The sequence below is a fragment of the Gnatocerus cornutus genome, chromosome 2 (assembly GCF_029298725.1).
Source record: "Gnatocerus cornutus isolate USDA-ARS CGAHR chromosome 2, icGnaCorn1.1, whole genome shotgun sequence".
Taxonomy (NCBI): domain Eukaryota; kingdom Metazoa; phylum Arthropoda; class Insecta; order Coleoptera; family Tenebrionidae; genus Gnatocerus; species Gnatocerus cornutus.
In genome coordinates this window covers 5,593,322-5,609,563 of record NC_142234.1, presented here as the reverse complement: position 1 = coordinate 5,609,563, position 16,242 = coordinate 5,593,322, and the positions used below count along the sequence as shown (strand labels likewise).

The window sequence follows — 16,242 nt, the reverse complement described above, 5'->3', positions numbered from 1 at the left end:
AATTGAGGGTAATATCGGTATCTTGATGTAATATGCAAAACTATGGATAGATGGCGCCACCATTGATCGGCCGAAAATGTTTGCGGCCAGAAAAGACTCACTTTTAGGCCGCTTTTAAGGCCTAAAAATTTCATTTTCAGTTTAAGTCGCCTAAAAAATAATTTTTTGACTCTTTTTTTATTCACAAAGAACATTTAGGCATTTATAACATTACATTTACAAATTGAACAAGTGCTTATTATTTTCATTCACTTTAAGAACAATATAAAATCTAAACACTCACTCATTTAAGTGGAGCCCCCATTATATGAATATATTTTTGTATTCCTAGTAAAATTTGGTTCGATCTTGTGCATATCAGTTATGAAATGTTATTTTGGTGGAGGAAGATAAAATTTGGTACGCATTTTTGTGTGTCCAGGAATTAATAACTATTTAGCATTATAGTCAAGATCCCATAACATTAAACCCTAGGGGTTATATTCTAATTTAAAGGAACAAACTTTTTTCAAAGTTTGATGATAATTTCATTCGAGGTCTGTGTGCCTAATCGTGAAACAAACAAAATTTTACAGGCAATCTAAAAACAGAAAGTAAAGCAGGGTGTTTCATTAATTTTTTTTGTTTTACGTCTTTGTATTGTGCCGTTTTAAAAATAGTGTCGCCTAGACTTGTTCTTTCGCAATGACAAAACGTAAAAAAACATTTCGCTCGTCTTTTTAAGAATTTTACATTAATTTTATCAATATCTTTATGTGGCCAAATTTAAAAAAAAAAACAAAATTTGAAATTTGTCATTTTACGGCAATTTATTTAGTACGGCAACCGATGTTGTATACAATTCCGCCAGAACCAAAAAATTGAAGTTATATGGCATGTTTCATTTAAAATAATAATTATAAAAGTTGACAGCTACTTCCGGATTAACTAACAAATCACGAAGGAAGTTGATATTAAAACCAAAAGGAACAGTAACGCCGGTGATAAAATTCCAAATTTTTATTATTCTTACACCTCCATCAGCTTTTTATCGAACACCTGTATTTATTTGTGTCTTAAGAACGAAAATCAGATCTTTTTCAACCAATTTAAGAGATTTACAAATTTATTGGAATGGAGTGGCCGAGATTGGAGAGCCTTTAAAATCTGAAGTCTGTTGGTAGCTCTGTTTAGTACATCAAACATAATATGTATTATGTAGGAAGTATAATTAATTTAAGTGAAAGTTTTTTCCGTTTACGGGGGGTTGAGAGAAAGAGACAGCTGTTTTGAAATAGGAATGTCGTATATTAATCAACATTTATAAAATATTTTAAATTGTAACAAACATGACTAGATTCATACTGATTCACAAAAAAATGACAATGAGCGGCGTCTTTTCGGACGCGCACGGTTGGTGTGTGTCGGCGAAAGGGGAGCGAGAGCGGGCCGGTCCCCCCGCACCCCCTTGGCCGCTAACGAACGAAACAACAATAATAACATTAACATACACAAGTATACCGCCTGATACAAAGAAATGAAACCATTTGTCGTGTTTTGATTATTGATTATCTACACAGTAATGATTATTAGCATTCGAATTCGATTTAAATAGTGATATATTGCGAGGGTGAGGCGCGTACGGCCGCAGATCGGTGCCGGCCGACGATCTTCGGGGCCCCACTTGGGACTCCCCGGCCGCACTCGCCCGACCGGTCCGGCTACGCGGGTGGATATGTAACAAGGGCTAAAGCTAATCCAACCCTAGGTAAGCTTCACACAGCCCAAAAATACAAGCACTTAAAACAGTGCCGACAACTAATAGAGTTCGGTGTGAGCACTACACAGCATTCATCGACGCGCCACGACGCGGGCGCTGACAAGGCCTTACCGGAGACTAAAGCCCCATTTCACGACCTGCGAATCCTTTCGGTCCACGTGACGCTACGCTCGACAGACCACACCCTGTTTTTCGTCAGACATGCATACAGCAACAAACTGCACTGGTGCACATATGCACATATGGACCACCTGCACACGCTCTACTCGACACCACGAGCCAACGCCAAGTTTTGCCGGCAAACTTCGAATTTGCGCCGACGCTAATCATTTCAATGGCGCAGCTTCCATTTTACATTCGATTGTGTTTAATTTTTGATTCGAATATCGCTTTATCAAATTTTGATGAGAGAATTTTAATTGTACTTCTGTGCGTATCATTTATCAAGTTCATATAAAATATGTAAATGCAATAACCGAAAATGTAACTCGTTTTATTTTCTAATTTCGATGTTGATTTTGTCTAGAATACCCATATTATACAGGGTCCGGCAACACTTGTGTCCACCCCTAAAATCGTCTTTAATTTCAAATAGAAAATTTTGAAAATTTGCATACGCAGTTTACAAAGCTCTAGAAGCTGACGCAAAAATTTGTTTTTTATCACGGTTTGTTTGGCGTCGCGACGCCTAAGAAGTATAATTTTTAGCGTTTTTTGAGTTTTTGCGGAAATATTCGCGAATTCAATTTTTTTTCAACATAACTGTGACAACTATTTGAGTTTTTATTTTAAATCTAATGCAAACTGCGTTTAAAACTTTCGAAAAAATGCTGTTTTATCAAGTTAGTTTTCAAAATTATGACGGCGCAGTGGCAAACTACGTTTACACCAAAATTTCACAAGTCACTTCATTCACCAGTATGAAGGTTATTTTTGATTAACTTGCACTTTTTGGACATTAGAAATCGTTAATTAACATCGACAAAGCGACAATTTCACCAAGCTAGACTTTTGTTACAATCTAAAGAGAACCACAGGATAGATGTCATTTGTGACACAAGATGTTGACAGATGGGTGTAAACGTAGTTCCCAGTTTTGACGTAATGAAATTGGAAACAACCTTGATAAAACAGCATTTTTTTCTCAAATTTTGAATTCAATTTGCCTTAAATCTAAAATGACAATTGAGATATTTTTAACACATTTATACTGAAAAACAATTAAATTAGAGGTTGAATTTACAAACCCTCACAATTAGCTAAAAATTACCTTTTTAAGTCGTCGCGACGCCAAAACTATCAGTGATAAAAAACAAATTTTTGCGTGAGCTTCTAAAACTTTGTCAACTTTGAGCGTATGCAATGTTTCAAAATTTTATCTTTAAAATTAAAGTCGATTTTGGGGGTGGACACAAATGTTGCCTAATAATAAAATAAGAATCAAATTTCGTGCCTGGGAAATAATCACCTACCACATGCCAAATCGCTTAAAATTTAACGTCAAAAGAAAAAAGTAAGGCGAAGGTATGACAAGTGGACGAGTTATCATTGGCCTGAGGCCTCAAATTTGAAATTCATTCTAAAATTCTTAAATTGTCTCAATCGTAACTTCCGGCAAACAATGTCTTCTACAACACAAGTATGTATAAGTATTAATGATCAAAATTTTGCTCAAATTGAAGAAAAAATGTTTGCACTCACAAACTCATTTCTTTTTAAATAAGATATAAGATGGTGTTCTTTTTTTATGAGATTCGCGAAAAACAGCTCATCGAAACAAATCTTCACTTAATTCCTTTAAAATTATGGACCGCCCTTTGTATATTATGGTACGATTTAATTCGTTTTTTCTTATAATACACTCTGTACAAACACACGTATAAAAATTATCTGTCAGTGACGTCATATTTATAAAAAACGTCTCAAATATATTTGTATTTTAGTGCGATGAAAAAATAAAATTGATTCGCGAATTTTTGTAGATCTTACTCTTATTTTATAATTGATGTAGACAGCGTTCCGACGAGCTGTTTGTCGCATTTCTTGTTCATTTGACTCGTTACGTGAAGAGTACTTGTGCAGCAGGTGCTCCAAAATCCGCCTTTTTCGAAATGGAAGAAAATAACCTTAAATTTACTTAAAATAATATCACTCTTACAATATCGTGCCGTCGCGACTTTGCTGAACCACATCGTTATCGAATGAAAAGATATGTTTCCGTGTTGTGTATAAGATTTTTTTCTGTAAGCAGTGATTGGTGTTTTGACCCCAGTTGTTTCGTTGGTTTGGGGGATTTGAAGCAAAAAGTTTGAGCGTTTGACGGAAATAAAGAGTTTTTCGTATACATCCGGATATGTTAGAAAAAATGCTAAAGTGGTAACGCGGTGAATTCAGTAAAGTCGTGTTCGCACAGCCTTATCGATAATAATAAATTTTGGCTGGATACTCGCATTTCAAGAGTATTAATTAATTATTCAATTAGCAATAGTGCAAAATTTGTTTTTGTCCTTAAAATCTATTCGTAAAGGCAGTACAGTTTTCTTAAGCCATTCAATGACTTATAGTATTCAATCTTATTACAAATCTTAACATTTACCTAAATCGAAAATATCACTTTAAGGGTACAAAAACTTTGGCTAACTTTAATATAAACAGTAAAACTAAAATAGGTATAATAAGTAGTAATGTTTACGGAAGTTGTTATGAGATACTTGACGAGTTTAGAATATTCATTGCGTTTTTATACATCAAAAGTAGCGATCTTTTAATGAATTTATTCGAACAATAATAATATATTTTCGTTAAATGCCTCTGCTGCCGCTAAAACTAAAAGCAGTAAGTAGTAGTAGATTAACCGCTACAGTATTTATATTTAGTTAAAATTCAATATTATTATTTTAATACATTCATCTCGAAGAGGATCACAATTGTAATAATAAGTTGATTGAATGGGAGAATGTATGTATGTAGTAACTTTACAAATAACTATGTACAGTTAGTTACTTAGCTTAAGTACAGTACAGTAATTTACAGTAAGAGGGCATAAGAGACTAAGGCTGCGACTGCACGCGCAGCGCCAATCGCTCGTTACGGTTTAAGGCCTGAGCACCCAACTGTACATGAAAAAAGTGAAGAATAAAGGGGATGATGTATACATATACATATCAAAATGGCAGGTATTAGGTAAAGTGGCGTTGTTTAGATGTGAAGCACTCGTCTTCGTGTGTGAGGAGACCGCTTTAGGTAAAATGCTTTGGTAAAACGTGTTGTGCTGTATAATAATTGACTGGACCGACAAGGACCGCAGACCGATTTGAGCGGGGGTTGTAAGGTTTGAGTTGCCGCCGGCCGATGCGCGTTGTTTTACTCATTAAATTACGTTATCATTATTATTATTATAAGTATTTCATTATTTATAGGTATTTATTATTATGTAGTAATTATGTTATTATTATATGTTTGGCAGGATATCTCACCCAAAAACAATCGTTATGGTAATACAAAAGTACCGAGAACAAGTACTGTGAATTTGATGTAGCAGTTCGGTAAGCGTCCGGAGCACTGCGCGCACACACTTGGTTTTCCTGCTGGCGAAACTTGCTGGAGGTGGTGCGGTTGCTGTTGGCGGCGACGATGAGGGCGGCAGGTGGCGGTGGCGATTGTTACACCAACTTTGGACGCCGAGTAGCCGTGGGCGCAGCGCATCCGTCACTGAAACACAACAATATTTCAAATATTCTACTGAAGATGTTGAAAGTCAAAAATCCACTCCGGTGTCCAAAGTACCATGATAGAAAAAAATGGAAAACATCCTAAGCAAAGAGGAGAAACACAAACAACCACAAAGAAGCTTACGACCTGCTCCTATGAGAATGGAGAAGATAAAACTGTAAGAAAACATAAAGGAAACAAAGGAGTAGAAGACCAAGAAACTCAGAGGAACAAGGTCCATAGACAAGCATGGAAGCTAGATAATTCCAGTCATTACAGCCTCGTAAGCCTCATTTCGTTCGGTTTACCTATTTCTTAATTTGTTCCTTTCTAATGCAATTTAATTCATTCGGAGTAAGACAATCTGGTCTCACTTTTAGTACATCTGATAAATTTAACCTGTTGACTTCAAGATGGTACTGTCCGTGGTACCACGACCAACTGGTTAGAATAAATAAATAAATTAAAGAACAAGGCTTCTGAACACAAATTATAGGTGAAACCAGATACTTAAAACTTACTACTCATAACCTAAACTCAAATTTGGACAATAATTCTACTGGAAACGTAAAAAGTAAAAAATACATGAATTCTGGATCCTAAGTTCAGAGGTTCAAATGCCCTAATAGAAGAAAATGGAATACAGGCAGACTCTTTAATATCTTAAAGATTTCCATGCTAAGTAAAAAGGAGAAGCAAAATGAAAACGCTGTAACTGTAATAGAGGATGATTTGGACCTGCTGCAATAAGAATGGGAGAAGATAAAACTGTAAGAAAACGCAAAGGGACAAAAAACAGAAGACCAAGAAAGTCAGAGGAAATCAAAGGCATCAAACATGGACACCAGATAATTCCAGTCACTACAGCCTTGCAAGGGTAAAAAGGCTTTAAGATTAAATAACATTTCGTTCGGTTTACTCAATTCTTAATTCGTTAAACTTAATCTATCTTGTCCAATTTAATCCACCGAGCCTTTCTATTGCAATTTTATTCACTCGGAGTAAGACAATCTGGTCTCACTTTTAGTACATCTGATAAATTTAACCTATTGACTCTGAGATGGTATTGTCCGTGGTACCACGGACCAACTGATTAGAATAAATAAATAAATTAAAGAACAAGGCTTCTGAACACAAATTATAGGTGAAAGCAGATACTTGAAACTTACTATTGATAATTAAAACTCAAATTTGGAAAATAATTCTATTGGAAAAGTAAAAAGTAAAAAATACATGGATTCTGGATCCTAAGTTCAAAGGTTCAAGTGCCCTAATAGAAAAAAGTGGAATACAGGCAGACTCTTCAACATCTTAAAGATTTCCATCCTAAGTAAGAAGGAGAAGCAAAATTAAAACGGCTGTAACTGTACAAAATGTAATAGAGGATGGCTAGGACCTACTGCAATGAGAATGGAAGAAGATAAAACTGTAAGAAAACGCAAAGGGACATAGAAACAGAAGAAAGAAGGAAATCAAACGCGTCAAACATGGACACCAGATAATTCCAGTCACTACAGCCTTGCAAGGGTAAAAAGGCTTTAAGATTAAATAACATTTCGTTCGGTTTACTCAATTCTTAATTCGTTAAACTTAATCTATCTTGTCCAATTTAATCCACCGAGCTTTTCTATTGCAATTTAATTCATTCGGATTAAGACAATCTAGTTCCACTTTTAGTCTATTTGGAAGATTTCGCCTGTTGACTACGACATGGTACTGTCTGTGGTACAATGACCAACTGATTAGAATAAATCAATCAAAAAACAATAAGGCTTCTGAACAAAAATTGAAGGCAAAACCAGAATATTAACTATCGAACACCCCGCCATCTTCCCCAAATCCCCGATCATTAAAAACCCGCCAAAGGCCTATTTATTCGATTGAGAGTAACATTGCAGCATGACCTCGTGGTGCTGCATCGTCGGAGAATGGTCCAGGGCCAGGGTCGGGGCAGGGGTGGATTCGCACCTCGCGTATCGAACGCTCGTGGCGCATCACTCGTTACCATGCCTACGTAGTACAGTGACGGCGGCGGCGGCGGCGGCGCTCTCTCAACATCTGAAAATGTTACCGAATTCGAGGACATTATATAAACCTCGTTCTTATGCGGGAGGCAAATGGACTAGTTACCGAATTCAAAGGATGAACTTGATAGTTTTATAATGACTTAGTTTAGGAACTGCTGGTCTAATTCAATATTATTTTTATGAAATGGATCATTAATAGAATGGGGAGAGTTTTCAATTCCCGGAATGAAGTGGAATCTACACCAGTACAAATAACACTCGAATAACAGACGGGCTTTTTAGCAAGACTAATTAGTTTCTATTCAGCTCAGCTTTAGTTCCTGACTGGATAGGTGATGAAGACTTTGGATTTCTAAGTAAAAATGAACTGGTTTCAGTTTAAAGAAAAAAACGTTTTGATTCATGGTCGTCAATTGCGTTGACCTTCTTTCTAAACCGGTGTTGGCAAGGCTGTGACCATCACAGGAAGCTAGATTTAACCACAATCTGTCAAAATAATGTTCAGATAGAAAGGCAGAGTTGCCAATACGTTGTAAATTGGATGTAGTGTTTGGAGTTTTAAAATCACCAAATTCCAACACCACTACTACACTAATTCCAAAGAAAAGAGGACAAAAGAGTTGCAATGACAAGATGGAAGAAGATCTTCTCGAAATAGGGTATATAACACATAAGAATATTCGTGTGGAAGAAGAAGAAAAGACTTACCTTGTAGTCAAACGTCAGTCTCGATGCTCATGGCGTTGATGTTGTTGTTGTGGCGCGGATTGCAGTTCTGCTTCCGGACCAACTGGTCGCGCGTTACCAGGAGGCCCTCCTCCAGCTCGACGAGATCGCTGGAAGATTCGCTTAGCGAGCTTTTCTTCATATGTTGGCCTAAGGTGCCTGGCAGGTACGGGCAGCTGGTCACGTGGTTGAAGTTCTGCGACTGCATCTCTTCCTGATCCGTCTCACGATGATAAAAGTAATTGAAATTCGATACTATGACTGGCACTGGTAGCGCAATGGTCAATACACCGGCGATTGCACAAAGCGACCCCACGATCTTGCCCCAAACGCCGACCGGCCTGCGAACAGAAACAGGTTAGAGCGTGCGTTGTCTAACACTCTCGCTTCCGATTGTTTCTTCGTTTTTTACATGCGATAACCGCAAAGAAGCAACACAAACACGAGCTGGAGGAGGAAAGTGGAATTGCGGGGAAAATAAAGCGCATGCGGAAGTGGTAAGTAGACATTCTTATATAGAAAATTCTTTGTTCCTTTGTTAGCGTGGCATCGTCAGAAGGCAGACTTGGACACTATGGTCAAAAAGTGAAAGTTTCAGATTTTGACCACTTTGAGAGGTTTAGAACAAGTGTCCTCATCTGCGTTTTAAACACGATTGCAAGCAACATCGAGCAGACATCGAGCGAGACGACATCGAGGGTTTGATGGGGTTGTCGTTGTTGGACACGTCCTCGGAGCAAAGAATTTTCTCGTAGTCTCGAGAGTCTCATTGTGTGTTTAGCTACGGTGGAGGCAACTAAATCTGATTTAGGTGTGTACATCATACGTCATGTCGCCGTAGCCCACAGTCGTCATGGTGACCACTGCCCACCAGAACGCGTCTGGGATGGACTTGAAGAAGGAATTCTCGGAGCCCGCCTCGGCGAAGTAGACGGCACTCGAGAAGAGCACGACACCTGCAAGGAGGAGGAGGGGTGAGTCGGGCACTGTGCGATACTGTACCTCATGTCGCCGTAGCCGACGGTGGTCATGGTTACCACGGCCCACCAGAATGCACCTGGAATCGACTTGAAGAAGGAACGCTCATCTCCGGCCTCGAAGAAATACACAAGGCTTGAAAACAGTACCACGCCTGAAACAGATGGAGGAGACAGGCCAGAGAGGGCCGCGTCGTCCGAGTCAGTTCGGGAAGATCTCATTCGAACCATTTACACAAGCACAGGGGGAAAGCAATGTTGCCAGCGTGGGAATTGAAGAGAATACGATCTATTAACGCATGATTTCTCTAATCATACATTAATGACGTATTGTTATTTGGTACAAGTTATTGCTCGGCGAGAAGATAAAATTAGTGGTGTAAGTTTGTTAATAAACTGGCAACATCTTTGTGTATTATGTGTGCGTAGATGTAGTGCGTACCCACCTATGAATAGGAAGAAGATGAGCAAGCCTAATTCGCGCATGCTGGCTTTAAGCGTGCGCCCTAGGATCTGCAGGCCCTTACTATGCCGGCTAAGTTTGAAGATGCGGAAGACTCGCACGAGCCGAATGACACGAAGAATGGCCAGCGACATGGCCTGATTGGTGCTTTTATCTTGCGGATTAGCAGGCGCACGTGGCAGGTTCAACGTGTCCTCCTCCTCTGCCACAACTGTGGCTAACGTGATAAAGTACGGAATGATGGCGATGATATCGATAAAGTTCATGACGTCCCGGAAGAAATGCAGCTTATTGGGACACGCCAGGAAGCGCACGGACAATTCGAACGTGAACCAGATGATGCATATGGTCTCTATGAGGAAGAACGGGTCCGTGATGTCAGGCACCTCGTCCTCCTCTATCTTGGTGCCGTTGGTAGTCGTGTTGAACACCTTGTAGTGCTTGAACTCTGGCAGCGTTTCCAGGCAGAAAATAACGATAGATAGCAAGATAACGAACACGGAGATGATGGCGACGACGCGCGCCGCCTGCGACGACTCGGGGTACTCGAACAGCAGCCACACGTTGCGCTGGAACTCGTGCGACGGCAGCGGTTTTTCCTCCTCCTTGATGAAGCCCTCGTCCTCGCGGAATTTGTTGATCGCCATCTCGCCCAACTCGTAGAACTTGATCTCCTCGGAGAAGACGTCCAGCGGCACGTTGACGGGTCTACGAAGCCGACCGCCGCTTTGGTAGTAATACAGGATGGCGTCGAAGGAGGGCCGGTTTCTGTCGAAGAAGTACTCATTGCGAAGCGGGTCGAAGTAGCGGATACGGCGTGCCGGATCACCTAGCAGCGTGTCAGGAAACTGATTTAGCGTTCTAAGTTGCGTCTCGAACCGGAGGCCGCTGACCTGCAAACACAATATGATTTTCTAATATCTACCAAAGACAAGACTACGAGTTTTCAACGTCTTCAGCCACAAAATATTATTATTAATCCCCAAAAGCGATGTCTATCGTATCTTACTTATTCTTTTCTTGGATCAATTTATTTAACATTGAGTGAAGTCACCACGCCACCCCAACTGGGCATCACTTTTTTACATGGTGGTGGTCATATGTAAAAATGACAGCACAACAGGGCTACCATCACATTTCGAAAGTTCATAGTCTACTTAGACGCCGATTTTATATAAATCACGGCCTGTTGATCGCACTGTGGATAAAATGTTCATCCAGATTACTGGATTGTATTTTGCAGAGTACATCAAAGCGTTTCCATGGCTGCCAACAAAAAATGCAGACAATCAATTCGTTTTGAATTCGGGGTACATTTTATTTAAAAATAATCTCTTGTGATTTTATTTAATGTGTTCTATGCATTTTGAAAACATTGTTCAGTGCACGGCGTAAATTGATTAAAATGTTAACGGACCATTTGAAGTATTTGTACTTTATTTGTAGCAGGTTTATCAATCCTTAGATAAATAAAAAAGTGGAAGTTTTCGAAAGGTATATTGAGCAAATATGGATTAACAAAATTTGGAAAATCTAGAAAAGAAAACTCTTTTTGCTGCACTTGGTCGACAATTTACTTGTTTTGCCCATCGTACAACACATGCAGCGACGTTAATCCACAAATCAAGGCTGACCAATGAGATTAAACAGATGGTCCCTAAATTAAGCTCGGAGATAATAGTCAACATTAACTTTGAAATAGACAATTTTCAAAATTAGACCAACCTCGACAAACAATTAAGAAGTCAAGGGCATCAATTTTAAAATTAATTCCTTGATGTAAACACAGTCAAAGATGAAAAATCACAGTTTATACTATAAAAAATATCAATGAATATATCTTTTATCAAATACCCCTCAAGATAAATAAACAGTTAAAGCGTCAAAAAGACGTCACTATGATGACAACATAGGCAAAGCATTGCTAAAATTAGGTTTGTACATCATTGTTGCAAAGCTTACAAATTCTAGTTAACACACATTCTAGGAATTTAAGAAGGCTGATTAATTACATGTTGAAAACAGACAAAAAATAGAACGTGGCTGAACGAGGTTATTGCTGATTTGTAGAATTTCTATATGTATGTTATATAGCATAAGCATTTACTTTTGGTCAAGGCGAAGGGACCAGTTTCAGACCTAATAGCAATGAAAAAATGAAATACACCACAAATAATTTTTCGATCTTCTTACAGGTTCTTACTATGATTTATAGAAAAATTTACGAAGTGGTGACAAAACAAAGGCACCAATAGTAATTTTCTGTACATGTTTTTGATGATATCTCTGAAAAAAAACTTTATACAAATTATACATATAACAATCTTCTTTTGAAACAATAGTAGAAACAATAGTGTACCCAACACGTCTGAAGGTGATTTTCTTGTACTTTCAGGTCTGAGTTTACGGACGGTGCACAATCTTTGGAAATTAAATGAAAGCAAACTGATGGAGTTGAAATAATAAACATAAAATTTTTATTCAACTAGAATTGTATAAATATGCTATATTTATATGTAGGCAATGATATGTTAGATAAATATACTTTTACATTAAAATATTAAAAAAACATTGATGCCCACAAGGAGCGTTGTTTTGAGCAAAAAATTGAAATCAGTCGAGTTTGGATGAAAACAGAAAAAGTAGCATGAGAAGTTTTTACAGAAGAAATTCAATTCCAACAGATTAAAAAGGATTTAATGGAGGGAAAAAGGTTGGTTATTTCGAAAATATTTAGATTTCAAAATTTTAGTTAATGTTTTTGTCTTTCAATACTTTCACAAGTTGAGGCTTTCAAAGTTGTTTATTGTATGAGTGTCTTAACACACAAGAAATGTTTAAACACGAAAGCGCAGCTTGAGTGCTTAGTTTTTGTTTTCTTAAGTGTTTAATTACCGATAAAGACACAAATGCAATACAACATTTTATCCACACGCACAACCCAAAGACCAAAAAACACAACAAAATTTTAAAGTTTGATGAATGGTTTTTGACGTTTTCAAATTTGTCACACTTGTTACAGTGATAAAATCATTCGTAATACATTTCAATTTGTCATGGATTGTTGCGCCATGGTGCTTGATTTTTAATTTTCACAATTATTGTTTATCAAAAACGTGAATTGAGTGAAAACGTTGAAAAATGGCCGAAAAGCAAAAAGAAGCTTAAGAAGCAAGTTTAAATTTGTTACCAGTAAAGTTCAGCAATGCCTACAAAAAGAACTAGCCGAATTGGATCAGTGGGAGGCAAAAGAGCTGTGCTAGCCATAAATAAAAATGTGTTGAAGGTGTATTTTCTGGATATTAAGAAAAAGTATACGCATACTCTTCAATGTTAACAAAGTATTCTATGTTGAAGTTTACATTAAGAGTTGGGTTGAAGAATCCATTTAGAATTAAATTGATATTGAAAGGAAGATTCAAGGAGAAACTTTTACATTCGAGAATTTCGAGAATATTGTTATCACAAGAAAAACCCTAGAGGAAACTGCTATATTAAAAGAACGTTGTGAAGAATTATAGATCCCTTAGTATGGAATATAAGATATAAGAGGATTCTTGAATTGAAAGTACCTGATGGCGTTGAACAGATAGCATATGCCGATGACTTGGCAAGCATTAAGAAGAATCCCTCACCTTAGTTGTTAACGAGACACTTAGGAGAGTCGTAAAATGATTCAACTACAGGTGTCCGGAAAGTATCACACCACCTTAAAAGGCGGTAATTTGGTGATCCCCAAGAGTAACAAAAAAATGTTAAAAAAATGCCACTCTCTGTTTTCGCAGTAGGGCTAAAATAAAATTAGAAAAATGCCAACATTGCTGAAATGTTCCCCCAATAATTTAAATTTCCACTATTCTAAGCCATAGTACCGTTATATAGCACAGAAATCGTTATTTTTGGCATTAAACTTTTACTCTTCAATCTATCATATCTCGAAAAATTTAAGACATGGATTTTTCAAACATTTTTTTTGGTGATCTCGATGTTACAGTATCACGGTGGTGCGCGACTTTCTGGACACCTGTATATGGGTCTAGAAGTGGTGATAAAAAAAACAGAAGCAACTCCTCTAATCGGAGGAAAGAATTGTAACCACCTGCGGTTGAGCTGCAAAAACATGAAGACAAATGCAAAACTGAACTGAAATATCTGGGGGTAATCATGGATCATAGGATGGCGTTTTTTTCTAACATTTGAACTATGCAGCGGACAAGGCAAAAAAAACAGTAAAATCCCTAACTCAGTTATATCTATTATGTCTCAATTATGCGCCGGCGGTAAATGTGAAATCCTAGAAAAAGCTTTGGGATTCTGTTCAGGGCAAAGTGTCATTTCGCATATGTCTAGCTTATAGGCTCCGTATCTTCGAAAGACTGCATAGTTTTAGAAAAAATCATTCCGTATGACCTTTTAGCTTTTTAAAGAATGCTCATCAGAAAAGGAACAGATAAACGGACAGCTAGAGAGATTGATTATTAAACTAGAACTGGTAGAGAAAATGGGAAGAGGCTGAAGGCGGTAAGTGGACGAAAGAAGTTGGTGAGAGATCTGGAAAAGTGAATTAATAGGAAACATGGTGACTTTCTTTTTAATCTGTCTATGTCTATGTGAGACCATGAAGGGGCATGATTGTTTTTCGAAATATGTTTTGTTTTCTCCTGAGGAGAAGAAGAAGGCGCCAAACACACCGTTTTAAGGTGCCGGAAGTGGGATGGCGAAAGAAAAATCTTCGCAAAGATTAACGGAAAGTGCTCGAGAAGGTAGACATAATCAATAAAGTTGGAAAATGCAGAAAACTGGAAAGCTGGGCAAAATATGGATAATAAGATAATAAAGACAAGGGAGCAAAAGAAAGAGGTCTGTGAGGCGAATAAGAGCTCCCCTCAAGTAATGCTTAGAAGTATTTTTTTTAGATTTCAGTTTTTCACATTCTTAAAGTTTGACTTTCCGAGTGTCCCAGTTAATCCGTTTCATAAATGTTCATATCTGTAGTCTAAGGATCTCTACGAAGACGAGTTAATCTCAAAACTTTTCGTTATTTATCTCAGATTCTCAATTTTCCAAGTATCACACTACGTGAAAAACTGCCATTCTTTTTTGATTTTGTAAAAAATTTACAAAATTTTGAAGTTATAAAAATTATAATTTTTACTTTTATTTTCATCTTCTCAGAGAGACTTTAAAGCGACACAAAAGCCTAAAGGTTAAAAAATATCAAAAGATCTTGAATGAATAATGAATAAAAGGCACCTTGATCATTGAATTCAATCAATTTGAATGAGGAAAGACAGAAACGTTATCAAGGGAGATTCTGACACATCGCTCGAACCCTAAAGGAATATTCCAAGAATCTGCGAAATTAGAGCTCTTGTCACCTAAAATTAAACTCTACGCAAAATTGCATTTTTGGAACTCCACCCCCTGGCCACCGTAAACCTCATTGACGTTCGTGCGAAAAAGTTGACCAATTTTTTTAGTCAGAGTAAAGAAGTTGGCAATTTAAAATATTGGTACGTCACTAGAAAAGCCCATGTGTAAAGAAGGCTAAACTGAGCCATACTGAACCTTGCATTTGACGTCGCGTCTTTCTGTGCAAACTTGCAGTGTAGTGGTAGGCTAGGTTTAGATAGTCCGAACTGCTGAATCGACTAAAATGCCCCTTTTTCTGTGTGCTGCTCGAAAGATACTGAATGCATCGAAAATGATTAGTAGGTCTTTTTGAACATAACATCTACAAGAAAAAATCCAAAAATACAAGAACACGATGCATTTGAGACAGCTGTCAAACTACAAGAAAGAACCTGAAGGATTTGCAAAAATCTAAGAGATTTGACCTATTACGAGAACCAACTTGAAGAATCTAGGAGATCATTTGATGAAAATTCTAAGAATTTAGAATATCTGAGAAAACGCAGAAAACAATCCAAAGAAGGATCCAAAGAAGTCGAATAATCTGAGAAATGTGATCATTCACAAGGCAGAATTCATAGAATTCTGAAGAATCTGATATTAGACAAAACCAAAAACTCCAAGAGGTTGCAACAAAGAATCTGCATCAAATAGAATGGTCTTCATCTAAGTAATGAAAAAGCTGCAGAATGTCGAATATTTGAAAGATTTGAAGTATGATAATATGAGAAATGTGATAAACACACCAGATCAGAACAACAAAATTGAAGAAACTAGGGGAATTGAAACGACCCTAAAAGTTAGAGTAAAATTCGAGGCATTTGAGCGTGGAAATTAATTCAAAATCCAAAGTTCATCTTATCTTACTCTGCGTCTACAGAGTGACTTATTATAAGCTTCTGTTCGCCGAGCCACCTGCTATATGTTTTGGTAGTGCCGCCTTGTTCTGCATCTGTCATCTGTCAAACGCAAATATCATTCATTCATTATATTGGAATTGGGTTTCGCACTCAAGACAAAAATGACACAATGAGCAATGGTACACGTTTATAAACAAACACTGCAAAATATGATAATGTGTCAAATTATGATCTAGTTTTGGGGGGCTTTTGTCTATCATCTTGTCGTCTTTTGAAACCATGAGTAGGTATTTAGCCTATCCACTTA

General features: G+C 37.5%; 1 protein-coding gene across 10 annotated transcripts in view; it reads right to left on the bottom strand.

The window, feature by feature from the left end:
• Positions 1-1,266: 1,266 nt before the first annotated feature.
• Sh (Potassium voltage-gated channel protein Shaker) overlaps positions 1,267-16,242 on the bottom strand; it is a 220,172-nt gene continuing 205,196 nt past the window's right edge. For 8 of the 10 annotated variants that reach the window (XM_088050404.1, XM_088050407.1, XM_088050406.1 and 5 more), the window contains 4 exons: positions 9,647-10,556; positions 9,050-9,179; positions 8,206-8,564; positions 1,267-5,470 (listed from right to left, as the gene is read on the bottom strand). In XM_088050404.1, coding sequence (XP_087906530.1) covers positions 8,213-8,564; positions 9,050-9,179; positions 9,647-10,556 — 1,392 coding nt within the window. In that variant the 3' untranslated portion in view covers positions 1,267-5,470; positions 8,206-8,212. Of the gene's footprint in view, positions 5,471-8,205; positions 8,565-9,042; positions 9,180-9,225; positions 9,356-9,646; positions 10,557-16,242 lie in introns of those variants that run through there. The other 2 variants (XM_088050405.1, XM_088050414.1) reach the window with 2 other exon arrangements.